At 42.0% G+C, this 27,250-nt stretch overlaps 1 protein-coding gene across 3 annotated transcripts; it reads left to right on the top strand.

Moving 5' to 3' along the window:
* The first annotated feature begins 671 nt into the window (after positions 1–671).
* Positions 672–26,157, top strand: SPINK8 (serine peptidase inhibitor Kazal type 8 (putative)). 3 transcript variants are annotated; one of them, XM_003818425.6, is made up of 5 exons: positions 672–1,223; positions 10,415–10,464; positions 11,873–11,994; positions 21,575–21,617; positions 24,496–26,157. In XM_003818425.6, exons 1-5 carry the CDS (start codon positions 1,157–1,159, stop codon positions 24,505–24,507), a joined length of 294 nt encoding a protein of 97 aa, XP_003818473.1. In that variant the 5' UTR covers positions 672–1,156; the 3' UTR covers positions 24,508–26,157. The 3 variants fall into 3 exon arrangements, 2 of the variants coding, with proteins under 2 accessions (XP_003818473.1, XP_054965854.1); XM_055109879.2 differs by lacking the exon at positions 24,496–26,157 and having other exon boundaries at positions 21,575–23,546; XR_010111429.1 differs by lacking the exon at positions 672–1,223 and having other exon boundaries at positions 10,107–19,017.
* The last annotated feature ends 1,093 nt before the right edge of the window (positions 26,158–27,250 follow it).

Raw genomic sequence — 27,250 nt, 5'->3', positions numbered from 1 at the left:
GGCGCTCCTCACTTCCTAGATGGGATGGCGGCCGGGCAGAGACGCTCCTCACTTTCCAGACTGGGCAGCCAGGCAGAGGGGCTCCTCACATCCCAGACGATGGGCGGTCAGGCGGAGATGCTCCTCACTTCCCAGACGGGGTGGCTGCCAGGCAGAGGCTGCAATCTCGGCACTTAGGGAGGCCAAGGCAGGCGGCTGGGAGGTGGTTGTAGCGAGCCGAGATCACGCCACTGCACTCCAGCCTGGGCGCCATTGAGCACTGAGTTAACGAGACTCCGTCTGCAATCCCGGCACCTCGGGAGGCCGAGGCTGGCGGATCACTCGCGGTTAGGAGCTGGAGACCAGCCCAGCCAACACATCGAAACCCCGTCTCCACCAAAAAAATACGAAAACCAGTCAGGCGTGGCGGCGCACGCCTGCAATCGCAGGCACTCGGCAGGCTGAGGCAGGAGAATCGGGCAGGGAGGTTGCAGTGAGCTGAGATGGCAACAGTACCGTCCAGCTTTGGCTCGGCATCAGAGGGAGACCGTGGAAAGAGGGGAGAGGGGAGAGGGGAGAGGGGAGAGGGGAGAGGGGAGAGAGGGGAGGGGGGAGGGGGGAGGGGGGAGGGGGGAGGGGAGAGGGGAGAGGGGAGAGGGGAGAGGGACCATTGGCAGTGATTTCTATGAGCCCTTCTTGTTTCTTATTGCCTGTTGACTTACACATGTTGTTGAGTGACTGCTCTTCAGAAATGGGGTCCTACTATGTTGCCCAGGCTGGTCTCGAACTCCTGGGCTCAAGTGATCCTCCTGCCTTGGCCTCCCAAAATGCTGGGATTACAGGCATGAGCCACCATGCCTGGCTACTTTTAAATATTTTATTGGAAAACTCTTGGTATTTATTCTTTCCCTTGGCAAGCATTCTTTACTAACTCTTTTTCTGGCATCTTCTAAAATTCTGTTTAAAAAATTTTTTTTTCAAATGTCCAAAGATTTTAGGGAAATGAATTAAACAATTGAGTTGCATCAGACACAATTCATTCCAAATGACCTGAGGAAAGAACAAATTATTTAGACTTCATTTCCTGGTCAGTGAGGGATCTCTGTGAGAACTTGTACTTCGCATAGATGTTTGTCCTACATCAATAGTTGCATATTTCCACAGTTCTTCTGTCACCATGAAGGGGATCTGCTCAGACGCCATCCTTGTTCTAGCTACCTCCATGTGGATGGCCTTTGCAATTGGTGAGTTATGTGTCCTTGCTCTGCCCACATTTTCTGCAGTAAATCTAGAATCATGGGAAAATTAGAGATGGAAGTGGAAGTGCTGTTCAGTTTTATTTAATCCTAATTTCTCATGTTAAATGTAGAAATTAAAACCCAGAGAAAGGATTCATACAATGTTGCTAATATCAAAGCTGGGATTTGAATCCAAACCATCCAAGTCCAGGAACATTGAACTTCCCAAAATGCCAGGTTACTACCTAAGATATTTAAACCTCAGAAATGTACATTTCTAGAGTTTGTATATTTACATATCTCAAATCAAAAAAAGAAACTCATTAGACTATGTGGAAGTAGACTCAGATATTATTCTGGTTAATGGCGGGTTTTAGCAAAAGTCATGCTTATAGTTAACTGTAGGGAATCTCTGAAGGCCTCAACATGTCATTTTTCTATTCGATTTCTGCAACTCTTCCCTACTTGTCTCCAATCTCTTACTTTCCATTGGTACGGCGTCTCACTTAAAACATTTTTTTCAAGGCTCTCACATCTTAGGAGAGTTCTGTAACAAGCTGAAAACTATTTTTCATGACTCTCATATCTTACGTAAAAAACAAATAAGCCTGGTCCCTCTCCTCCCCTTCCCTCTCCAATTTAATCATCTGTTGACAAATCTAGGTATATTTCTACACTTCCTCACCTTTCATTCAATCCTCACCCCCACTGCTACTGAGCATATCAGCCATTGGCATCAGCCTCCCTGTAAGCCTGCTGTGTTCCCTTCTGGCTGAGTCTCATCCTCTGTCGGGAACACACCATAACTCAACCAAAGTGGACCACTCCATCTTTCTTGCAAATCACCCTTTCCTTGTTCTCGTAGTTGTATGGCCTTATATTTTTGCCTCAAACCTATTTCTCCCCTGTATGCCCATAACCAGTGACTAAGTTCGGTTGATAGAACACTTCATATATCATGTAAATTCATGCTTTTCCACATTTCCACAACAGTGACTTCCTCAGTGAAGGTTCTCATCATTTCATGAAAATATTTTTATATTCTCCTTAACCGTTCCCTTTGCCTCTAACTTGACTTACTCTAACCCATGTACCACTGCTACAATAGTTGTCATTTTTAGTGCAAATCTTATCTTAGTTCTGCTGTAATAAACACAAAGCCTTTGTGATGTGGCCCTTACTACTATGCTGGGTTTCCCAGCACCCATTTATTTACATATCCAATAAATATATACTGTGTGTTGACCTTATGCCAGTAACTGGGCTAGACATGGGTTATGTGTCAGGAGTGGTACCTGAACACACCAGTGGTGGAAGATATATAGATATCATAGTTCATACCTAATATTAACACACTTTTTTTTTTTTTTTGAGACAGAGTCTTGCTGTTACCCAGGCTGGAGTGCAGTGGTGTGATCTCAGCTCACTGCACCTCCACCTCCTGGGTTCCAGCGAGTTTCCCACCTCAGCCCCCAAAGTGGCTGGAACTATATGCATGTGCCACCATGCCTGGCTAAATTTTTTTTATTTTTAGTAGATACATGGTTTGACTATGTTGGCCAGGGTGGTCTCGAACACCTGACCTCGAGTGATCCATCCGGCTTGGCCTCCTAAAGTGCTGAGATTACAGGCATGAGCCACCTCACCTGGCCACACCTTTTTTTTTTTCTTGAGACAGAGTCTCCCTCAGCCACCCAGGATGGAGTGCAGTGGCACCATCTCAGATCACTGCAACCACTGCCTCCCAAGTTCAAGCGATTCTCCCATCTCAGCCTTCCAAGTAGCTAGGATTACAGGCATCCACCATCATGCCCAGCTAATTTTTGTATTTTAGTAGAGACAGGGTTTCACTATGTTGGTCAGGCTGGTCTTGAACTCCTGACCTCAGGTGACCTGCCAGCCTTGGCCTCACAAAGTGCTGGGATTACAGGCGTGAGCCACCGCGCCCGGCCAGACCACACATTTTGATAAATGTTTCAAAAGGTAGGAACAGCAAGAATGTGTAGAACTTAAGCCACTGCCTATCTTTCCCCTTCCCTTCCCAGTGCAATGTGAGGGAAGATCTACTCTGGACAGATATGGCCAAGATGAGTTTTTCTTCTCTCCCTAAGCTTACAGGTGGCAATGGTATATCTCCCTCGGAAGGACACGTCGTCAACATTTTTCATTCCCCCATACCTTTGTGTTGCTGAGGCTAAATTCCAGGAAAGTGAGTCCCAGAGGCAGGGTCCTCTTTTTTCCCACCCATCTCCTACTTGTGAGACTGAGGCTCCATCCCAGGTGAGGCAGACTGAGAGTAGTGGGGCCCTGATGGCCCTCACCCTAGCTTAGGTCAGCCCAGTGTCTCAAAAAAAAAAAAAAAAAAAGAAAAGAAAAGAAAGGACGGTTGGTCATGGTGGCTCATGCCTGTAATCCCAGCACTTTGGGAGGCCAAGGCGGGCAGATCACCTGAGGTCGGGAGTTTGAGACCAGCCTGACCAACTTGGAGAAACCCCATCTCTACTAAACATACAAAAGTTAGCCAGCCATGGTGGTGCATGCCTGTAATCCCAGCCTCCCATCTCAGGAGGCTGAAGCAGGAGAATCGCTTGAACCTGGGAGGCAGAGGTTGCAGTGAGCTGAGTTCGCACCATTGCACTCCAGCTTGGGTGACAAGAGTGAAACTCACTCTCAAAAAAAAAAAAAAATTAGCCAGGCATGGTGGTGCAGACCTATAGTCCCAGCTACTGGGGAGGCTGAGGCAGGAGAATCACTTGAACTAGGGAGGTGGAGGTTGCAGTGAGCCAAGAATGTACCAGTGCACTACAGCCTGGGCAACAGAGTGAGCCACTGTCTCAAAAAAAAAAAAAAAAAATTACAACGTTACATTAAAAAATACTTACTTACTTAGTGCAACACAAACCAGTGAAGGAGGACTTGAGAAAAAAGGAGACATACACAAAACAAAAAGTAAAATGGCAGGTGTAAGTCAATCCAACTATATCAATAAAAAAATTAAATGCGAATGAATTACACAATCCAATCAAAAGGCATAAACTGTCAGACTGAACAAAAAAAAACCAACATCCAACTATATGCTTTATATGGAGATACTCCTTAGATTCAAAAACACAAATAAGCTGAAAGTAAAATGATGAGAAAAATATATCATGCAAACTGCAACCATAAAAATTTGGAATGGCTATACTAATATCAGACAAAATACACTTCAAAACAAAAATGTTACTACAAATGAAGAGAGACATGTTATGATAAAGGGTCAGTCTATCAGGAAGATAAAACAATTATGAACATATATGCACCTAAAAATAAAGCCCCAAATATATGAAGCAAAATTAACAGAATTGAAGGGAGAAATTGATAATACAACAATAATGGTTGGAGACATCACCTCAAACTTTTAATAATGGCTAAAACAACTAGACAGAAGACCAATAAGGAAATAGAAGACTAGAACAACACTATTAACCAACTAGACCCAACAGACATCTACAGACTACACCATCCAACAACATCAGAATACACATACTGCTCAGGTGCACATGCAGTGTTCTCCAGGATAGGCCATATCTTAGATCATAAAACAAGCCTCAATAAATCTAAAAGGATTGAAATCATGTAAAGTAATTTTTCTACTATATAGAAATGTTTATTTGAATGTATTCTATATGTTCTCTATGTTAGAGAACATATAGAAATGTAATATATTTGATAATAGCACAAAGCGGGTGAGTGGGAGCAACCTTGCTCTCACCACTACTATTTAACATTGTACTGGAGGTTCAAGTCAGGGTAATTAGGCAAGAGAAAATGAATAAAAGTTATCCAGATAGGATTGGAAGAAGTAAAATGATCTCTGTTTGTAGATGACATAATTTTGTGAATAGAAAGTCCTAAGGAATACTCTAAAAACTGTTAGTGTTAATAGCAAGTTTGCAGAATACAAGAGCAATATACAAAAATCATTTGTATATCTATACACTACTAATGAACATCCTGAAAATGAAATTAAGAAAACAATTTCACTTACAATAGCATCAAAAATAATAAAATACCTAAGGATAATTTACCAAAGGAGGTGAAAGACCTGCACACTGAAAACTACAAAACATTGATGAAAGAAATTAAAGAAGACTTAAACCAACATAAAGATATCCCATCTTCATGGATTGGAAGACTTAACATTGTTAAGATGGCAATACTCTAGAAATCAATCTACAGATTCCATGCAAATCCTATCAAAACCACAGCTGGCTTTTTTGCAGAAATGGAAAAGCTGATTCTAAAATTCATATGGAAAAGCAAAAGACTGACAATAGACAAAATAGACCTCAAAAAAAAAAAAAAAAACAAAGTTGAAGTACTCACACTTTTCAATTTCAAAGCTTACTACAAAGTTACAGACATCAAGACAGTTTGGTACTAGCATGAGAATAGAAATACAGGTCAATGTTTCAGTCATAGAAAATATCTATCTCGCTCTCCCCTCTCCCCTCTCCCCTCTCCCGTCCCCCCTCTCCCCTCTCCCCTCTCCCCTCTCCCCTCTCCCCTCTCCCCTCTCCCCTCTTTCCACGGTCTCCCTCTCCCTCTCTCTCCCACCATGGTCTCCCTCTCCCTCTCTTTCCACGGTCTCCCTCTGATGCCGAGCCGAAGCTGGACAGTACTGCTGCCATCTCAGCTCACTGCAACCTCCCTGCCCGATTCTCCTGCCTCAGCCTGCCGAGTGCCTGCGATTGCAGGCCCGCGCCGCCACGCCTGACTGGTTTTCGTATTTTTTTGGTGGAGACGGGGTTTCGATGTGTCGGCTGGGCTGGTCTCCAGCTCCTAACCGCGAGTGATCCGCCAGCCTCGGCCTCCCGAGGTGCCGGGATTGCAGACGGAGTCTCGTTAACTCAGTGCTCAATGGCGCCCAGGCTGGAGTGCAGTGGCGTGATCTCGGCTCGCTACAACCACCTCCCAGCCGCCTGCCTTGGCCTCCCTAAGTGCCGAGATTGCAGCCTCTGCCTGGCAGCCACCCCGTCTGGGAAGTGAGGAGCGTCTCCGCCTGACCACCCATCGTCTGGGATGTGAGGAGCCCCTCTGCCTGGCTGCCCAGTCTGGAAAGTGAGGAGCGTCTCTGCCCGGCCGCCATCCCATCTAGGAAGTGAGGAGCGCCTCTTCCCGGCCGCCATCACATCTGGGAAGTGAGGAGCGTCTCTGCCCGGCCGCCCATCGTCTGAGATGTGGGGAGCACCTCTGCCCTGCCGCCCCGTCCGGGATGTGAGGAGCGTCTCTGCCCGGCCGCCCTGTCTGAGAAGTGAGGAGACCCTCTGCCTGGCAACCGCCCCGTCTGAGAAGTGAGGAGCCCCTCCGCCCAGCAGCCACCCCGTCTGAGAAGTGAGGAGCGTCCTCCCTCCTCGTCCGGGAGGGAGGTGGGGGGGTCAGCCCCCCGCCCGGCCAGCCGCCCTGTCCGGGAGGTGAGGGGTGCCTCTGCCCGGCCGCCCCTACCGGGAAGTGAGGAGCCCCTCTGCCCGGCCAGCCGCCTCGTCCGGGAGGGAGGTGGGGGGGTCAGCCCCCCGCCTGGCCAGCTGCCCCGTCCGGGAGGCAAGGGGTGCCTCTGCCCGGCCGCCCCTACTGGGAAGTGAGGAGCCCCTCTGCCCGGCCAGCTGCCCCGTCCGGGAGGGAGGTGGGGGGGTCAGCCCCCCGCCGGGCCAGCCGCCCCATCGGGGAAGTGAGGGGCGCCTCTGCCCGGCCGCCCCTACTGGGAAGTGAGGAGCCCCTCTGCCCAGCCAGCTGCCCTGTCCGGGAGGGAGGTGGGGGGTCAGCCCCCCGCCCGGCCAGCCGCCCCGTCCGGGAGGTGAGGGGCGCTTCTGCCCGGCCGCCCCTACTGGGAGGTGAGGAGCTCCTCTGCCCGGCCACCACCCCATCTGGGAGGTGTACTCAGCAGCTCATTGAGAACGGGCCATGAAGACAATGGCGGTTTTGTGGAATAGAAAGGGGGGAAAGGTGGAGAAAAGATTGAGAAATCGGATGGTTGCCGTGTCTGTGTAGAAAGAGGTAGACATGGGAGACTTTTCATTTTGTTCTGTACTAAGAAAAATTCTTCTGCCTTGGCATCCTGTTGATCTGTGACCTTACCCCCAACCCTGTGCTCTCTGAAACATGTGCTGTATCCACTCAGGGTTGAATGGATTCAGGGCGGTGCAAGATGTGCTTTGTTAAACAGATGCTTGAAGGCAGCATGTTCGTTAAGAGTCATCACCACTCCCTAATCTCAAGTACCCAGGGACACAAACACTGTGGAAGGCCGCAGGGTCCTCTGCCTAGGAAAACCAGAGAACTCTGTTCACTTGTTTATCTGCTGACCTTCCCTCCACTGTTGTCCTGTGACCCTGCCAAATCCCCCTCTGCGAGAAACACCCAAGAATGATCAATAAAAAAGAAAAAAAGAAAAAAAAAATGTTTCAGTCATACGTTTTATGAAAAAGAAAAAGAAATACAGATCAATAAAATATAAGAATCCAGGGGAAAAACACCTTACATTTGGAGTGAATTGATTTTAACAAGGTCTGAAGACAATTCAGTGGACAATAATCTTTTTAAACAAATGCTGCTAGGACAACTGGATATCTATATACAAAAGAATAAATGTGGACCTTTTCCTCACACCATGGACACAAATTATAATGCCTCAACATGGATCACAGAACTAAATGTAAGAGCTAAAATTATAAAACTATTAGAAAAAACAATATGAGTGAATTTCGTGACCTTGAATTAGGCAAAGCCTTCTTAACGATGGCACCAAAGGCAGAAAGGAACAACAAAAACAAAAAGATCAATTGGACTTTTAAAAACTTTTGTGATTCAAATGATACCAATAAAGATACCAATATGGCCAGGAGTGGTGGCTCATGCCTGTAATCCCAGAACTTTAGGAGGCTGAGGCGGGCAGATCACCTGAGGTACTGAAAATACAAAAATTAGCTGGGTGTGGTGGTGCACACCTGTAATCCCAGCTACTCGGGTGGCTGAGTCACGAAAATTGCTTGAACCTGGGAGGTGGAGGTTGTAGTAAGCAGAGATCACGCCACTGCACTCCAGCCTGTGTGACAGAGCGAAACTCTGTCTCAAAAAACAAAACAAAACAAACAAAAACAACAGAGATACCACTTCACACCTACTAGGATGGCTATAAGAAAAAAGAGAGATAGTAACAAATGTTAGCAAAGATGTGAAGAAATTGAAGCCATCGTGCATTGCTGATGGGAATGTAAAATGCAGCTGCTTTGGAAAATAGCCTGGCAAGTCCTTAAAAGGTTGGAATATGACTGGCAATTCCACACTTTGTATATACTTAAGGGAAATAAAAACACATGCCCACACAAAAATGTGTGCATAAATATTCATAGCAGCTTTATTCATAATAGCAAAAAAGTGAAAGCAACTCAAATGTCCATTAACTGATTAATGGATAAATAAAATGTGGAATATACATACATTGAATATTATTTAGTTATAAAAAAGAATGAAGTACTGATACAAGCTACAATATAGTTAGAACATTAAAACACGGACACAAAAAACCATATACTTCGTTGCATGACTCCATTTATATGAAATGTCCAGAAAAGCAAATCTACAGAAACAGAAAGTAGAGGCTGGGCTTGATGGCTCATGCCTGTAATCCCAGAAATTTAAGAGGCTGAGGTGGGCATATCACCTAAGGTCAAGAGTTCGAGACCAGCCTGGACAACACAGTGAAACCCCGTCTCTACTAAAAATACAAAAATTAGCTGGGCATGGTGGCATGCACCTGTAATCCCAGCTACTTGGAAGGCTGAGACAGGAGAATCACTTGAACCCAGGAGGCCGAGGTTGCAGTGAGCTGAGATCGCGCCACTGCACTCCAGCTTAGGCGACAGACCAAGATTCTGTCTAAAAAAAAAAAAACAAAAAGAAACAGAAAGTGGATTATTGTTTTTCAGGGGCGAGGGTGGGGCAGGAGGGGAAATAGTTGGAAGAGGGGCATCATAAATGACTGCTAATGGTTACAGGGTTTCTTTTTGAGGTGATGATGGCATAACTGTGAATATACTAAAAACCATCAAACTGTAAACTTTAGGTGAATTATTTAAAAAGAAAAAATCCTCTATATTATGGTAAAAATTGGTAAATTCGGCTGGGCACGGTGGCTTACATCTGTCATCCCAGCACTTTAGGAGGCTGAGTGGGAGAATTGCTTAAGCCCAGGAATTCCAGACCAGCCTGTACAACATAGTGAGACCTCAGCTCCACCAAAAAAATCAAGAAAATAAGTTGGTCATAGTGGTGCATGCCTGTAGTCCCAGCCACTTGGGAGGCTGAGGTAGGAGGATTACTTGAGCCCAGGTAGTTGAGGCTTCAGTGAGCTGATATCGTGTCAATGCACTCCAGCCTGGGTGACAGAGCAAGACTCTGTCTGAAAACTTTTTTTTTTTTTAGACGGAGTCTTGCTCTTTCACCCAGGCTGAAGTGTAATGGTGTGATCTTGGCTCACTGCAACCTCCACCTCCTGGGTTCAAGTCATTCTCCTCCCTCAACATCCCAAGTAGCTGGGACTACAGGCATGCACCACCATGCCTGGCTAATTTTTGTATTTTTAGTAGAGACAGTGTTTCACCATGTTGGCCAGGCAGGTCAAAGCATTTTTTTAAAATCTGGTAAAATTCTATGATATGTGAATTATACCCAAGAAAGCTGATATATATGAGTTGATAACATATTATACATATTATATACTATAAAATTATATCATGTGATTATAATATATACTTATATAAAATTTTATATACATATGTAATTGCAAAGACTGCTTTGGATTGAATATGTAAGCCTTAATGAAACTCAGCATCTTTTAGGGCATCTCAATATAATGAATTCATGGTAATTTGTAACTTAGAGCATGTTTACTAAAAATAACTGACAAGGATTACAGAAGTTGTTACTTATGAAGTGGAAGGGCTAGAATTAAGAACTCCATTTTACAAGAAGGTAAAGGCACGTATTTCCTGATTCTTTGCTCCTTTAGAGGGCAGCTTGCATCAAAGAGGAGCCCAGCCTCTTCTGATGGGGTTTGATGCTTCCTGTGTGCCAACTAGGGTTCCCCTCATCTTACCTTTTTCGCTGAGGGCAGAAGACAGAGAAGCAACTTTTCTGTATGTGCTTTTGTCTTCCAGACTTCCCCCTTCCTATGGCCTCTGAAAGAGGTCAGCTAGACAAAACAATAGTGAGTACTGCTTCCTTGGTTCCTAATAACAGGAATGGGGAGAGAGCCGGTTTGCCCAAAAGCCCCAGCTCTTTCTTCTGGGAGGTGGGCAGTGGAGGGGGCTTGCATGGGAATAACAGAACAATAAAAGCTGAGTCACCAAGTATGTGTAGCACATTTTATATGTTCCTGAGCCCTCTTCTCAAGGGTTCTCCCAATCAGTTTACATAACTCACCTGTGGGGTAGAAAGCAAGTATTTTGCACCAATAAATGGATGAGGATGTCGTGGCACAAATTCAGGTAGGTCCTATGCCACAGTGATAGTCCTGTTTCCACCATGATATGCCAGGCATACCCCCTGCCTCCCTCACACCAAGGCCCTATGAGGTATTTTCTCCATCTCCTTCCTTTGGTGCCTTCAACCTGCTGTGACAAGTTTGAGCCCCTGCCATCTGAGGCACCACATATGATAATGTTCATCAGAATTTTTTTTTTTTTGAGACAGAGTCTTGCTCTGTTGCCCAGGCTGGAGTGCAGTGGCGCGATCTCAGCTCACTGCAACCTCTGCCTCCTGGGTTCAAGTGATTCTTCTGCCTCAGCCTCCCGAGTAGCTTGGACTACAGGTACGTGCCACCACACCCAGCTAATTTTTGTATTTTTAGTAGAGATGGGGTTTCACCATGTTGGCCAGGCTGGTCTCAAACTCCTGACCTTATGGTCTGCCCACCTCGGCCTCCCAAAGTGCTGGGAGTACAGGCGTGAGCCGCCATGCCTGGCCCTTCATCAGAAATTTTAACCTGGAAAGACATTTCCCTACTTCTGCTCTCTGTAACCTACCAATCACATTTTGGGGTTGGTACAAAAATATGATTGTTAGGTTACAGAGGGCAGGGATTTTTATCTTTTTTTTTTTTGGAGACGCGGAGTCTTGCTCTGTCGCCCAGGCTGGAGTGCAGTGGCGCGATCTCGGCTCACTGCAAGCTCCGCCTCCCAGGTTCACATCATTCTCCTGCCTCAGCCTCCCCAGCAGCTGGGACTACAGGCGCCCACCACCACGCCCGGCTAATTTTTTGTATTTTTAGTAGAGATGGGGTTTACCGTGGTCTCGATCTCCTGACCTCGTGATCCGCCCGCCTCGGACTCCCAAAGTGCTGGGATTACAGGCATGAGCCACCGCGCCCGGCCGGTATTTTTATCTTAATAAATAATTTATGGGAGTCTGGAGAGTGCACAGATTATATATTATTTTGCAATTATATACATATTGTGGGTGGTAACTGTTGGGGTCAAACACTGAGGCTTCTGAATCCTTTTCTCTGAACTCCTGATCTGGTGCTCGTATTCCATCCACCTCCCAAGCTATGCATAATAACGGCCAAAGGACCTGGATGAAAGTGTCTGAAGCAGTTGTGTGTGTCTCACCTTCAGGTTGAATGCCTCAAGAATGTAAATAAGTGCTGGTTTTTATCCTACATCAAGCCCAGTGAACCTATTTGTGGCAGTGACCAGGTTACCTACAGTAGTGACTGCCATCTGTTCTCCAAAATTCTGTAAGTCCTAATTTTGTTCTCCCTTTCTTTCAAGTCAAGAGGTTAAGAGTGGTCAAAAGAGGGTGATGACCTCAGCCCACTTCCTACATCATCCAATGAGACCTTCTCTCCAGACATTCCTCCAGTATTTGTTCCTCCCTTTCTTCCATTCCTTTCTGTGACCTCAAAAGGTACATGTGATCCTATTCAGACAATGCAGAAACAGAAATCCACTAAGGTGAGGGCACTGTGTGTGACCTGGACAAGCCTCAAGTGGAGGCACTCAGAAACAAGCAGTCACAGCATGTAGATCATGTGACCCTACATGAAGGTCATCCTCATGCCCCCTCAGGCCAAAGAACAGAAACAAAGAACAAAAAGAAGAGGAAGAGGAAGCTGGGTGAAGAATCTTCCCAGCTAATAGTTTATTGGTCCTAAAATGGATATTATTTTCCAAAACAACTTTCTTTTGCTTTCAACTTAGTATGTGGTTTAGTCTTTGCACCCATCACATGTTAGAAGCTTTGAGTAACACACAAGTGAAATGCCCAATTGTTGAGCCCAAGGGGAATAGCGAGGAGCAGGGGTTTGTATGAAGGAAACTCCGTATACAGTTAGGAGGATTCTCTGACATCTGCCTTCTCCTTTAAGGAGAAAAGCCACACCCTTGTCTAACTAAGGCTTACAAGTTGAGTGCAGTATCTTAAGAGAGAAAAGCAAAAACACAAGAGTAGATCAGAATTAAGTCTCTCTCCCCTTCCTCTTCTTAGCTTCTCCTCCAGAGAAGGAATAAGAATCTTCTTGATCAGGATGAGAGATATTTGGCTGGGCAGGATCGGACTTTCTTGTATTCTTGGCTGAATAAACACTAAAGCTTACACTAGAACCCATACGAGAGTTGTAAGGTAAACAACTTTGGTGTCAGCCTCAATCACTGGCACAGACGCTGACACCTGACAATCAGAAAGCATCATCTGGGGAATGCGCAGCATCACAGAGTCAAACGATGCTGGAACAGGAGACATCTGAGAGATGGCCTCTAAAGAGCTCCCTTTCAGTGTATCTTAGAAATTATTCTAGCTGGGCGCAGTGGCTCACGCCTGTAATCCCAGCACTTTGGGAGGCCGAGGTGGGCGGATCACCTGAGGTCAGGAGTTCGAGACCAGCCTGGCCAATATGACGAAACCCCGTCTCTACTAAAAATACAAAAATTAGCCGGGTGTGGTGGTGCATGCCTGTAATCCCAGCTACTCAGGAGGATGAGGCAGAAGAATCCCTCGAACCCAGGAGGCGGAGGTTGCAGTGAGCTGAGATTGCATCACTGCACTCCAGCCTGGGAGATAAAGCAAGACTCTGTCTCAAAAAAAAAGAAATTATTCTCTTAGCAGTTGCACTGGATATTACAAGTTAAATTTTAATTTATACCAATCTAATTTGGATTAATACCAACTTAATTACAAAAATTTTAAAAAATATTTTTGCCTGGAGGGGTGGCTCAAGCCTGTAATCCCAACACTTTGGGAAGCTGAGGCAGAAGGATTGCTTGAGCCTAGGGATTTGAGACATGAGCAACATAGCGAGACCCTGACTCTACAAAAAAAATTAAAAAATTAGCCAGGCATGGTGGCACCTGCCTGTAGTCCTAGCTACTTGGAAGTCAGGATGATTGCTTGAGCCCAGGAGTTCAAGGCTGCAGTGAGCCATGATCGTGCCACTGCACTCTAGCCTGGGCAACAGAGCAAAGTTCTTTTGAGACGGGCAGATCAGGAGGTCAGGAGATAGAGACCATCCTGGCTAACATGGTGAAATCCCATCTCTACTAAAAATACAAAAAATTAGCCGGACGTGGTGGCGGGTGCCTGTAGTCCCAGCTACTCAGGAGGCTCAGGCAGGAGAATGGCATGAACCTGGGAGGTGGAGCTTCCAGTGAGCCAAGATCGCGCCACTGCACTCCAGCCTGGGTGACAAAGTGAGACTCCGTCTCAAATAAATAAATAAATAAATAAATGCTCCTTTTTTTTAAATTTTTTGAGATGTAGTTTCACTTTTGTTGCCCATGCTGGAGTGCAATACTGTGGTCTCGGCTCACTGCAACCTCTGCCTCCTGGGTTCAAGTGATTCTCCTGCCTCAGCTTCCCGAGTAGCTGGGATTACAGGCGCACACCAACACGCCTAGCTAATTTTTGTATTTTTGTAGAGATGGGGTTTCACCATGTTGGCCAGGCTGGTCTCAAACTCCTGACCTCAGGTGATCCGCCTGCCTCGGCCTCCCAAAGTGCTGGGATTACAGGCATGAGCCACTACACCCAGCCAAAAAATGCTGTTCTTAAATAGCTCCATTCTCCCCATCCTTCTTTGAACTGTTTTTGTTATACAAATTACAGCTTTATTCATTGTACACCCATTCACACAGATTTATAATTGTTTTATGCAGTTGCCTCTTAGGAGAGAAAGATTTACAAACAAAAATATGTTTATACTGTCTATTATTTTCCTATATAGTTACTTTAACTGGCTCTTTATTTCTTCACATGAATTCAAGTTTCTGCTTATGATCCTTTCATTTTAGCCTGAAGGACTATTTAGTATTTTGTAGGTCTGCTAGCAACAAATTGCCTCAATTCTTCTTTATCTAGACATATCTTAATTTCACCTTTCTTTCTGAAGAATAGTTTGGTGGGCGTAGAATTCTTGGTTGACTGTCATTTTCTTTTTTTATTTTTCTTTTCTTTTATTTATTCATTTATTTATGAGACCAGGTCTCACTCTGTCACCCAGGTTGGAGTGCAGTGGCATGATTGTGGCTCACTGCAGCCTCGACCTCCTGGGCTCAAGTGATCCTCCCACCTCAGCCTTCTGAGTAGCTAGGACTACAGGCACACCCCACCATGTTCAGCTAAATTTTTTTTTGTATTTTTGGTAGAGACAGGTTTTCACCATGTTGCCCAGGCTGGTCTTGAACTCCTGAGCTCAAGCAGTCCACCCTCCTCCACCTCCCAAAGTGCTGGGATTATAGGTGTGAGCCACCGTGCCTGGCCACCTCTCATTTTCTTTCAGCATTTTGACTGTCATCCCACTGCTTCCAGCTTCCATGACTCCTGATGGAGGAATCACATGAATTCATCAGAATTCATGGAGGCTAGAAGCAGTATGAGGATCATTTACATGTGATATTCACTTCTCCCTTTCTGCTTTTTGGATTCTCTCTTTGCCTTTGTCTTTTGGCAATTTTATAATGATTTGTCTATGTGTGGCTCTATTAGAATGCATCCTATTGTAAGTTTTTTGAACTTACTGGATGAAGTTTTTCATCAAACTTGGGGAATTTCAGCCATGATTTTTCCAAGTATTCTTTTGCCTTTCATCTCTCTCCTCTCCTTGAGGGATTCCCTTTATGTATATGTTGATGCCCTTGACAGTGTCCCACACTTCTCTGTGGCTATATTCATTTTTTTCCCAATTTGAATTGAGTTTTATCTTATTGGTTATGTGAGGCATTTTAACCCATTTTGTTCTTTTTTCTTCATAATTATTTTTCTTTCTTTTCCTCAAACTGGTTACTATTCATTGGTCTATCTTCAAGCACATTTGACTCTTTCTTCTGTCTGCTCAAATCTTATATGAGCCCCTCCAGGGAATTTTTCATTCTAGGTCATTGTAATTTTCAACTTTAGAATTTTTATTCAGGTTCTTGAAAAATTTTTTCTGTCTCTTTATTGATATTCTCTATTTGGTGAGACATCATTCTCATACTTGCCTTTAGTTCTTTGTTCTTTACATACGGTTTCCTTCAGTTCTTTTTTTTGTTTGTTTGAGATGGAGTCTTACTCTGTTACCCAGGCTGGAGTGCAGTGGCATGATCTCGGCTCACTGTAACCTCTGCCTCCTGGATTCAAGCAACTATCCTATCTCAGCCTCCCAAGTAGCTGGGATTACAGGCTTGTGCCATCAAGCCCCACTAATTTTTGTAGTTTTAGTAAAGACAGGATTTCACCATGTTGGTCAGGCTGGTCTTGAACTCCTGACTACAAGTGATCCACCTGCCTCAGCCTCCCAAAGTGTTAGGATTACAGGAGTGAGCCACCACACCCGGCCCAGTTCTTTAAACATAAGTAAAATAGCTGATTTAAAATGTCTTGTAAGTCCAACATCTAGGCTTCCTCAGTGACAGATTCCATTGACTGACTTTTATCCTATATGTGAGCCATACTTTCTTTTCCTTTGTGTGTGCCATAACTATTTTGTTGAAAATTGAATATTTTGAATAATATAATGTGGCAACTCTGGAAATCAGATTCTCACCTCTATCCAAGGTTTGTTGCTGTTATTTGTTGTTGTTGCCATGTGTTAGTTTAGTGACTTCTGAAATAATCCTGTAAAGTATGCATTTTTTGTCATGTATGGCCATTGATCTGGTCCTACTCATTATCTTATTATCAGCTAATGATTGGAAAAAAATTTCCTTAAATGGCTGGAACCAATAAATCTCCCAGTCTTTGACAACAAAAACTTTGTGTGTGCACTGAGGCATGTCTCTACTCTACCAGGCAGTTTAAAGCTACACTTTAGTGTTCACTGGATGTTTGCACAGACCCACAAGATTAGTTAGAGATGAGATGTTGGGACTTTCTCTGGTCTTTTCTGAGCATGCAGAAAGCGTTACACTGGCTGCAAGGCCTTCTGTATTTCCAGTAACATGTTAGAGCTTTTCAAAACCTCCTATGGACATCTCATTGCCTAACTTACTTTTAAGCTCTTGGTTAACCTATTGTTTTTCACAACTGTTACACACTGTGCAGCAGCCATGATGTTAAACAGTTGCCTCTGATTGTTTTCAACAAATTTTCCCAGGGAAAAGGCTGTTTGCACCAAGAGAGGTTTGAGTATGGTCAAATAAAAGCTTTGCAAATGGGTCTTTCAGAGAACCACCCAGACAGTTCAAATAATGACAATTCTCTGGTAATGGTGGATTGAAGGCATTCCAACACCAGTCTTCTCCCTCCAGATGCTGCCAGGCTGCTGGTTTTCACCATGATTGTGGGTGGTTGTTTTTCATTACTACCATGGAACTGGGAATGCTGCAGATGGGTCCAGAGCAAGATAAAATGCCATGAAACTCACTATTCTTACTGAGAAGCAGCAATTTTTCTTCAATAGATGTTCCTTGGATTGCTGCATGGTTTGATTTTTTTTTTTAATTCCCAGAATTCTGGAAAACTTGATTCTGACCATTTTTGCCAGTGTTCTTGTTGCTTTCATGGAGGAAATTTAAAGATTCTTACTTCTCCATTTTCACTGTCCAAGCAAAAGGGCTCACTTTTGAATGAAGACACTGAGACCTGAGGGGAGCAACTTATCAAAGTTCTTATAACTATAAATGGGTGCAAATGCATATTTTTAAAGATTGAGGTAAAATTCATATGACATAAAATGAACCATTTTAAAGTGAACAAATTGGTAGCATTTAGTACATTTATAATGTTATAAAACTGCCACCTTTATTACTTTCAAAACATTTTTGTCACTCCAGAATAAAACCTCATGTCCATTAAGCAGTTAACTTCCCATTCCCTCCTCCCCACAGTTCCTGGCAACTAGCAATAGACTTTCTGTTTTTACAGATTTACTATTCTGTATATTTCACATAACTGGAATTATACAACCTATGATCTTTTGTGTCTGGCTTCTTTCACTTACATAATCATTTTGAGGTTCATCCACAGTGTGGCATATATTTTCATTTCTTTTTGTATTACTGAATAGTTTTCCATTATGTGTATATACCACAATTTTTTTATTTATTAATTGAAGGAAATTTGGGTTGTTTCCATGTCTAACTATTGTGAATAGTGCTCTTACAGACATTTGTGTACAAGTATTTATTTGAGTACCTGTTTTCAGGCTTCTGGTTATATACCTAAGGGTGGAATTTGCTGAGTTATATGGTAATTCTGTGTTTAACTTTTTGAGGAATCATCAAACTTTTCCACAGGGGCTGAACCATTTTACATTCTTCCAGAAATATAAGAGTTCCGATTTCTTCACATCCTTGCTAGTACTTTTAAAAAATATTATTATATCCATCCTTGTGGGTGTGAAAATGGTATCTCATCAAGTTTTCATTTACATTTCTCTAATGACTAATGAGGTTGGACATCTTCTCATGTACTTTTTGGCTATCCATATACTTTTTTGGAGAAATATCTACTCAAGTCCTTTGCCCATTTTTAAAAATTGTGTTGTCTTTATGTTTTAGTTGTAAGAATTCTTTATATATTTTGAATACTAAATACTATGATTTTCAAATATTTCTCCCCCGATTCTATAGGTTGCCTTTTACTTTCATGATAATGTCCTTTGATGCACAAAGTTTTTAATTTTGATGACATCAATTTATCTATTTTTTCTTTTGTTGTTCTTACATTTGCTATTACACCCAAAAAACCACTGTAAAATCCAAAGGCATAAAGATTTACTTCTAATTTTTCTTCTAAGAGTTTAGTAGTTTTAGCCCATTGATCCTTTTTTTTTTTTTTTTTTTTGAGACAGAGTCTGACTCTGTTCCCAGGCTGGAGTGCAGTGGCATGATTTCAGCTCACTGCAACCTCTGCCTCCCAGGTTCAAGCAATTCTCCTGCCTCAGCCTCCGGAGTAGCTGGGACTACAGGTGTGCACCACCACGCCCAGCTAATTTTTTGTATTTTTAGTGGAGATGGGGTTTCACCATGCTGGCCAGGCTGGTCTCGAACTTCTGACCTTGTGATCCCCCTACCTCGGCCTCCCAAAGTGCTGGGATTACAGGCATGAGCCACCACGCCCGGCCCCATTGATCCATTTTTGAATTAAATTTTATATATGGTGTGAGATAGAGGTCTAACTTTTTTTTTTTTTTTTCTTTTTGAGACAGGGTCTCACTTTGTCACCCAAGCTGGAGTGAAGTGGCACGATCTTGGTTCACTGCAACCTCCACCTCCTGGGTTCAAGCAATTCTCCTGCCTCAGCATCCCCAGTGGCTGGGATTACAGGTGCCCACCACCAAGCCTGGGTAATTTTTGTATTTTTAATAGAGATTGGGTTTCACCATGTTGGCCAGGCTGGTCTCAAATTCTTGACCTCAGGTCATCTGCCTGACTCAGCCTCCCAAAGTGCTGGGATTATAGGCATGAGCCACCATGCCCACCCTGTCTAATGTTATTCTTTTGCATGTGGTTATCCAGTTGTCCCAGCTTTATTTGTTGAAGAAACTATCCTCTTCCCCCATTGAATGGCCTTGGCACCCTTGTTGATAATCAATTGGCCATAGATATATGAGTTTATTTTTGGATCCTTGATTCTTTTCTTTTGTTCTGTATTTATATCCTAATACCAGTACCAGTACCACTGATTATTATACTTTTTTTTTTTTTTTTTTTTTTGGAGACAGGGTCTTACTGCATCTCCCAGGTTGGAGAGCAGTGGTGTGGTCATAGCTCACTGCAGTCTTGAACTCCCAGGCCCACACAATCCTCCTGCCTCAGCCTCCCAAGTAGCTGACACTGCAAGATTATTGTAGTGTTATAGTAAGTTTTTGAAATTGGACATTTGGAGTTTTCCAATTTTGTTTCTTTTTCAAGATGATTTTGGCAACTCAGGGCCCTTTGCAATTCTATATGAATTTCAAGATTGGCTTTTCTATTTCCACAAAATATAAAGGCCACTGGAATTTTGATAAGGATTGCATTGAATCTGTAGATTGCTTTGGGAAGTATTGTCATCTTAAATTAATTCTTCCAGTCAGTGAGCATGGGATGTCATTCATTTATTTAGGCCTTCTTTATTTATTTTCAGCAGTTTCAATTTTGTAGTTTTGAGTGTACAAGTCTTTCACCTCCAGGATTATTACTAAGTATTTTCTTTTTTGGATGCTGTTGTAAACTGAATTGTTTTCTTAATTTTATTTTGAAATTGTTCATTGCTGATTTATAGTTATAGAAACACAACTGATTTTTGTTTGTTAATCTTGTACTCTGCAACTTGCTGAATTTATTAGCTTTAGTCATTTTTTATATTAATTCTTTGGGATTTTCTACATATAGAATCATATAATCTTTGAATAGAGATCATTTTACTTCTTCCTTTCCAATTTGGATGCCTTTTATTTCTTTTTCTTGCCTAATTGCTTGCCTAGAATTTCCAGTCCAATGTTGAATCTCAGTGGTGAAAGCAGGTATTCATGTCTTGTTCCTGATCTTATACAGGTCTTTCAGTCTTTCACCATTGAGTACGATATTAGCTATGGGTTTTTCATAAGTGTTCTTTATCATGTTGAAGAAGTTCTCTTCTATTCCTAGTTTTCTGGGTGTTTTATTATGAAATGGTGTTGGATTTTGTTGAATATTATGTGTGTATGTTTTGAATCAATTGATATTATCATGCAGTGTTTTTCTGTCATTCTATTAATGTGATATTATTAAATTGGCTGATTTTTTTTTTTGAAATGCTCTGAATTCTTGGGATAAAGGCCATTTTGTCATGGTGTATAATCCTTTTAATATGTGGTTGTATTCAATTTGTTGGTATTTTTCTGAGAATCTTTGCATCTGTATTCACAAGGGATATTGGTCTATAGTTTTCCTTTATGTGATGTCTTTGTCTGTCTTTGATAACATGGTAATGCTGTCCTCATAGAATGAAGTAGCAAGTGTTCCCTCCTCTTGTATTGTTTGGAAGAGTTTAAGAAAGATTGGTATTAAATCTTTTAAAAATATTTGGTAGGCCAGGTGCAGTGGCTCATGCCTGTAATCCCTGCACTTTGGGAGGCCGAAGCGGGTGGATCACCTGAGGTCAGGAGTTCAAGACCAGCCTGGCCTACATGATGAAACCCAGTCTCTACTAAAAATACAAAAAATTAGCTGGGCCTGGTGGCGCATGCCTGTAATCCCAGCTACTTGGAAGGCTGAGGCAGGAGAATTGCTTGAACCCAGGAGGCAGAGGTTGCAGTGAGCTGAGATCGTGCCACTGCACTCCAGCCTGGGCAACAAGAGCAAAACTCTGTCTCAAAAAAAAAAAAAATTTTTTTTTTTGGTAGAATTCAGTACTAAAGCCATCTGGTGTTTGTCGGCACATTTTTTATTACTGATTCAGTATCTTTACTTGTCATAGGTCTGTTGAGACTTTTTATTTCTTATTAAGTTTTGATAATTTGTGTGTTTCTAGGAATTTGTTCATTTCATCCAGAATATCTAATCTATTGACATACAATTGTTCATAGTATTCTCTTTTAATCCTTTGTTTCTGTAAGGTCAGTAGCGATGTTTCAGCTTTCATTAAATGCATATTTTAACTTTAAGACACATTCTTTTTCTAATCCTCTGTATTTCTACTTGAATTTTCAAAGGCTATTTTGAATTTCTGTATTTTATTGTAGACTGAGTATGTTTTATATACTCAATGTCTTTGACAAATAAAAATTCATATAGTAGAATTTTTAAATATTTGCTAAGAATTCATTATTAGCAGAATGTTTATTTCCCAAACTTAGCCAAAGATTATCAAGTAAAATTTAGTCAGAATTTATGATATACCATACAGCAAAAATAATTTTAAAATATAATTTCTTTCAGATTTGAAGGGCTTAACATAACTAAACTGTATGATGGACAATGTGTAAGTAAAGACACTTTTATTTTTTATTTTTAGAAGTAAACTAGATAAGTTAAGAGCTCACTGTTTTAGAGAGTTTTAAATGTTTTGTTATGAACATTTTCAAACATACATAAAAGTAGAGCCAATAATAGATCCCATAAGCCTATCATGTGTATTCAATAAATTGTAATGTTTTGCCACATTTCCTCCCTCTATTCTTTTATTTCTCTGTTTTCTTTGATGAAGTATATTAAAACAGGTCTCAGACATCATGTTATTCACTCCTACATACTTCAGAGTTCCTCTCTAATAAGTTTGGACATTTCCTTACATACTCAAAAGGTCTTATTACAACTAATTATTTCATTGTCATCTTCTAATACATACTTCATATTCAAATCTCCCCAACCAAAAATAACACCTTCTGGAGGAAGAAACATAATTTGGCCTGATAATTCAGCTTAAAGAACATCTATTTCACCCTTGCTCTTCCCTGTCATTTCCAATATCTAGGATATTAATGAAAGACACTAATTGAAATGTGAACAGTTATTCTGAGAGTGAATGGGCCAGGACTTGCCGGAGCCCTAGGTCTAGAGATTGTGTCCCTGACTTCCAGGTTATAGTCCAAAGCAAGAACTCAGCTGAAGCCATAGAGATCATTATTGCATTATGAGGTGTGGCAACAAGACTGGGAGAAATCAATGTAGAAGAGAAAATAAAGACGGTAGGAGGTAAAGCAGGTAAAACAGGACAATTATATAATTTAGTAATAATTTTATGACAATGTCTTCTGACACCATCTCCATGACAAACTCACAGGGCTCATCTGATTTACAGACCAGCAAACATATTACTCACTTAGGGACGGTCAATTACCTGAATGTTCTCTAGTTCCACTAAAGAGAGATCACAAGAACTTTTAGACACTTTCATGATTTGGAGTAACTATGAAAAGGTCTCACATAATTTCTACTTCTGTCAGATTCTTGCTGAGCTGGGCTTACTCATTAAAAATCCTGCTAAATCCCTCCTTTTATATCTGGACCGTACCTCAGTCTATGACTCTTGTCAAATAAATCTCTGGTCTTATATCCATTTTAAACTTTTAACCAAAGGGGTGGTTTTAAATTTAAGGATATCTATAGAATGGTGTTCAAAGTGTTCTAAGAATCACTTATGTGCCAAAGTAAAGACTAATATTTAACAGGGGAGAAGAGTTTTAGGGACATGCAGAAAGAGGGATTGATAAGGAAGATATCACATCAGTATAAAATGATAGAATTTTCCCTAAATCAGAGCGATCCAGAAAAGAATTGTGCGGCATCCAAATACAGTGAGCTTCCTTTCATCACATTTGGACTAGAAAATCCCAAATCTTCTAGGGGAGATCCCTGTATCATGTTGGGACCTCAACAGTCTATTTAAGACAAAAATGCATTTTATTCATTTATTTCAAATGTAAACATTAATTGTGCCATGGATGAAAAGTTAACTATAGGAGACCACCTGAAAATTTTACTGCAGAGCACAATTCTGTCTCTCTACCAAGGCTCTGATGAAATTGTTGATATAATTAATATTGCTTTTATAAAGTAATTCAGAAAGCTTGGATGCCAAGGATTTGCAGAGATTAAGAATGCAGACTGGGCCGGGCACGGTGGCTCATGCCTGTAATCCCAGCACTTTGGGAGGCCAAGGCAGGCGGATCACAAGGTCAGGAGATCGAGACCATCCTGGCTAACACGGTGAAACCCGTCTCTACTAAAAATACAAAAAAAATTAGCCAGGCTTGGTGGCGGGCGCCTGTAGTCCCAACTACTTGGGAGGCTGAGGCAGGTGAATGGCATGAACCCGGGAGGTGGAGCTTGCAGTAAGCCAAGATCACGCCACTGCACTCCAGCCTGGGCGCCAGAGTGAGACTCCGTCTCAAAAAAAAAAAAAAAAGAATGCAGACTGAAGTCAGAATTCATTGCACAAACTCAGTGATCTAGAGCTAGTACCACTGACAGCTTTAGTTATTCTTATGTATAGGTAGTAAGCCCAGGTATCCCAAGTACAGAATGTGATGTCTGGGGAAGAGCGTTGAAGAAAAAGTCACAAATCTTTCAGTTAATACCTCTGTGACTCAGCTAGAACTCATCTGTCTGGGTTATCACGAAACTCAAATGAGATGTACATTTGAATGAACTCAAATGAGATATAGGCTTAATAAAGATATGTACTCATATATATGAGTATATAATTGCATTAAGAGCCAACCATAATGATGAACTACAATGAGCTATTGGCACCTTCCCCTAAATCAGTCCTTAGAGAATCAATTGGAGTTTGAGGAAACTAATAATTCCAGAAGAGGTGGGGGGGGCGGATAGGGAGGGAGAGAGAGAGAGTAGGAAGAGAAAGAAGAAAAGAAGACATGAAAATGGAGAAAGAAGAGGGATAGGGAGGAAGAGGAAGTGGAAGAAGGAAGGGAGGAAAGGAAGGAAGGAAAGAAGGAAGGAAGGGGAAAGAGAAGGGAAAGGAAAGGGAAAAGAGGGGAAGGGGAAACCTGAGACACTCTTAGGGAGATGGAAAGCTCCATATCCTCCAACAGGCCTCTGCCAGGACCCTGCTTCATGTCAACTCCACTGCCTCTATCCCCTCAGGAGTTCCCAGAGGCTCTCCTGGAGTCCAAAGTCTCACCCAGACATCCCCATCCTTTGCCTTCCTCTTTTCCACCGACTTTCACTCTGCTTTTTTCTTCTCCAGTGAAATTAGAATGTCTCTAACCTGCCTTAATTCAGAGAATAATTGTTTAGCATTTCCCCTGATGAACTATGGTTGTGGTTACCAGTGTGGTGGCTTTTCTCTTAACTTCCTCAAATTTGATTTCTCTAAGCAGATACTTCTCTTGCAGGAAAACTCTTGAACGTACCACAAAGAATTATAAAACCTACTGAATCTCCAGATTGCCAAGTGAAACACAATGGTTGCCTCTTCAAATATATCCCCTTTAATTACTAATGGTTGGATCAAACTCGTTGATTTATGTCTTCAATAAATGATTCTTAGCAGAAAACCTGGCTGGCAAACATTTCTCTTGATTAATAAGAATCTTTAAAAAATATCAGATATTCTATTTTCTCATCCCCAAACTACTTGACTCATGCCATGGGTTCCCTCTGTTCTTACACAGATTGTAAGCAAATGACCACAAAAATCTAAAATCTTAGTAAGAAAAGCAAGCTTTCTGGTGTTTTTAACTTGCCCTGTACCCATTCTCCCTACCCCAACTCTGCTGTAGGCTTAAATTAAACCAGCCCTGAAATCATGGTGGAAACCAGCCTGCGAAAAGACATTCAAAGGGGAAGAACAGGTTTGGAGGTCCCCAAAAACACCATTTCCAGAAAATGATCGTTATTTGATTTGCCTGGCAGTTACCTAGAGACCTCCTCCGCTGGGTTGCCTTTTGGCTTTTTGTTTTGTTTTTTGTTTTGTTTTAACCTGACTGAGAGTTCTCTCACTGAGAACTTTTTCCCTGGGGCATCTGTCAAAAACAAACAGCCTCAATTTTTAAAATTTGCAACAACCTTAAGCAGTGATAACATTTGGGACAAACAAATAACAACAACAACAAAAAAAAGTAAAAGAAAAAGCTGAGAATAGAATGTCCATGGAGCTTTTGAAAAGCTCTGGCATATTTCTAGGAATCTAGAAGACCAAGAGCATGAGCAGGTCTGTAATATGTCCAGGAGAATATTTAGAAGGCCCTATGTGCTCACCTTGGCTGACTTTAATGCTCTAAATAGCAAGAAATGAAGTCTAAAGCAGAGTTGTAAACTGCCTGCCTGACCATTGAAGGCATGGCTCAATACATACAGAATACCTCGGCAAAGGCAGAAAGACTTATTGGTTCCAAGTATTTAAAAACACTATGTCCAATCATTAGATGACCACTAAACTAATGGAACAGAGTCTTCAATGGTTACACACTACCAAGAATACATACTTTAAAAAATTAATTGATAAAAATCACTACACAAATGAATAGCAACAACAAACCTGGGGGAAGGGGAGAATCTGATTTCCAAAGTTGCCACATTATGTTGTTTAAAACATCCAATTTTCAATGAAATATTGTGACACATACAAAGAAACAAGAAAGTCTGGCCCATACACAAGAAAAAAAGATCAGTCAATAGGAATTGTTGCCAAGAAAGCTCCAATGTTGGACTTACTAGACAAAGACTTTAAATCAGCCCAGGCAGGTGACTCATGGCTATAATCCCAACACTTTGGGGGCCTGAGGTGAAAGGATCACTTGAGTCCAGGAATTCAAGACCAGCCTGGACAACATAGTTGTCCTATCTCTACAAAAAAATTAAAAATTATCAGGCATGCTGGCACGTGCCTGTAGTCCTAACTACTTGGGAAGCTGAGGTGAGAGGATTGCTTGAGCCCAGGAGGTTTAGGCTACAATGAGCTATGATTGTGCCACTGCATTCTAGCCTGGGTAACAGCGAGGCCTTATTAAAAAAAATACACATACATACATGTATACATATTTTTTCAAAGAGATAAACTATGTCTAAAGAAATAAAGTATAAGAATGATGTGTGAACAAGTAGAGAACATCATAAAGAAATTATTTTTTTAAATATAACTTTCTTGAGGTGATAAGTACAATAACTAAAGTGACAAATTCACTAGAGAGGCTCAATAGCAAAGTTGAACCGGTAGAAGAAAGAACAAGTGAATTTGAAGAAAGATTGACATTAACCAGTGTGAGAAGCAGAAAGAAAAAGGAACAGAGCCCTGGAAGCCTGTGGGATGTAATTAAGCATAACAACATAAAGATAATGGTAGTCCAGGAAGGAGAAGGAAGAAAGAAAAGGGCAGAAAGATATTTGAAGAAATAATGGCTGAAAATATCTCAAATTTTTCAAAGAATGTTAACATATGCATCCAAGCAACTCAGCAAACTCCAAGTAGGACAAACTCAAAGAAATCCACACCTATACACATCATAATCTCTGTCAAAAGCCAAAGACCAAGAGAGAATTTTGAAAGCAGCAAAAGAGAAGCAAATCATTAAGTACAAATGATCCTCAGTAAGATTAACATCTAGTTTCTCGTCAGAAATCACGGAGGCCAGAAAGCAGTAGGATAACATATTCAAAGTGCTAACAGAAAAAAAACATCAGCCAAGAATTCTATATCCATAAAGAAAATCCTTGAGAAATGAAGAAGAGTGGTGACTCACTCCTGTAATCCCAGCACTTAGGGAGGCTGAGGGGGGTGGATCATCTGAGGTCAGAAGTTCAAGACCAGCCTGGCCAACACAATGAAACCCTCTCTACTAAATATAATTACAAAATTAGCTGGGTGTGGTGTTGCATGCCCGTAATCCCAGCTGCTTGGGAGGCTGAGGCAGGAGAATTGCTTGAACCTAGGAGGCAGAGGTTGCAGTGAGCCAAGATTGCACCATTGCACTCCAGTGTGGGCAACAAGAGCAAAACTCCATCTCAAAAAAAAAAAAAAGAAAGAAAAAAAGAAAAGAAAAGAAAAAAAAAGAAATGAAGGAGAAAGTAAGATGACCAACAAAACTAATAAAAATCGAAATAATTTGTCTCCAGCAGATCCACCCTGCAGGAAATACTAAAGGGAATACT

This window comes from Pan paniscus, chromosome 2, assembly GCF_029289425.2.
Source record: "Pan paniscus chromosome 2, NHGRI_mPanPan1-v2.0_pri, whole genome shotgun sequence".
Lineage (NCBI taxonomy): Eukaryota > Metazoa > Chordata > Mammalia > Primates > Hominidae > Pan > Pan paniscus.
Note: the sequence above shows the minus strand (reverse complement) of the source record. Positions and strands in the feature narration are given on the sequence as shown.

What these genes read in the sequence shown, in the direction of transcription:
- SPINK8 (XM_055109879.2), top strand. Translation starts at nt 1,157, where the DNA reads ATGAAGGGGATCTGCTCAGACGCCATCCTTGTTCTAGCTACCTCCATG. An exon ending in GTCAGCTAGACAAAACAATA is followed by an intron (nt 10,465 to 11,872) that starts GTGAGTACTGCT and finishes TCTCACCTTCAG; the next exon opens with GTTGAATGCCTCAAGAATGT. An exon ending in CATCTGTTCTCCAAAATTCT is followed by an intron (nt 11,995 to 21,574) that starts GTAAGTCCTAAT and finishes AATTTCTTTCAG; the next exon opens with ATTTGAAGGGCTTAACATAA.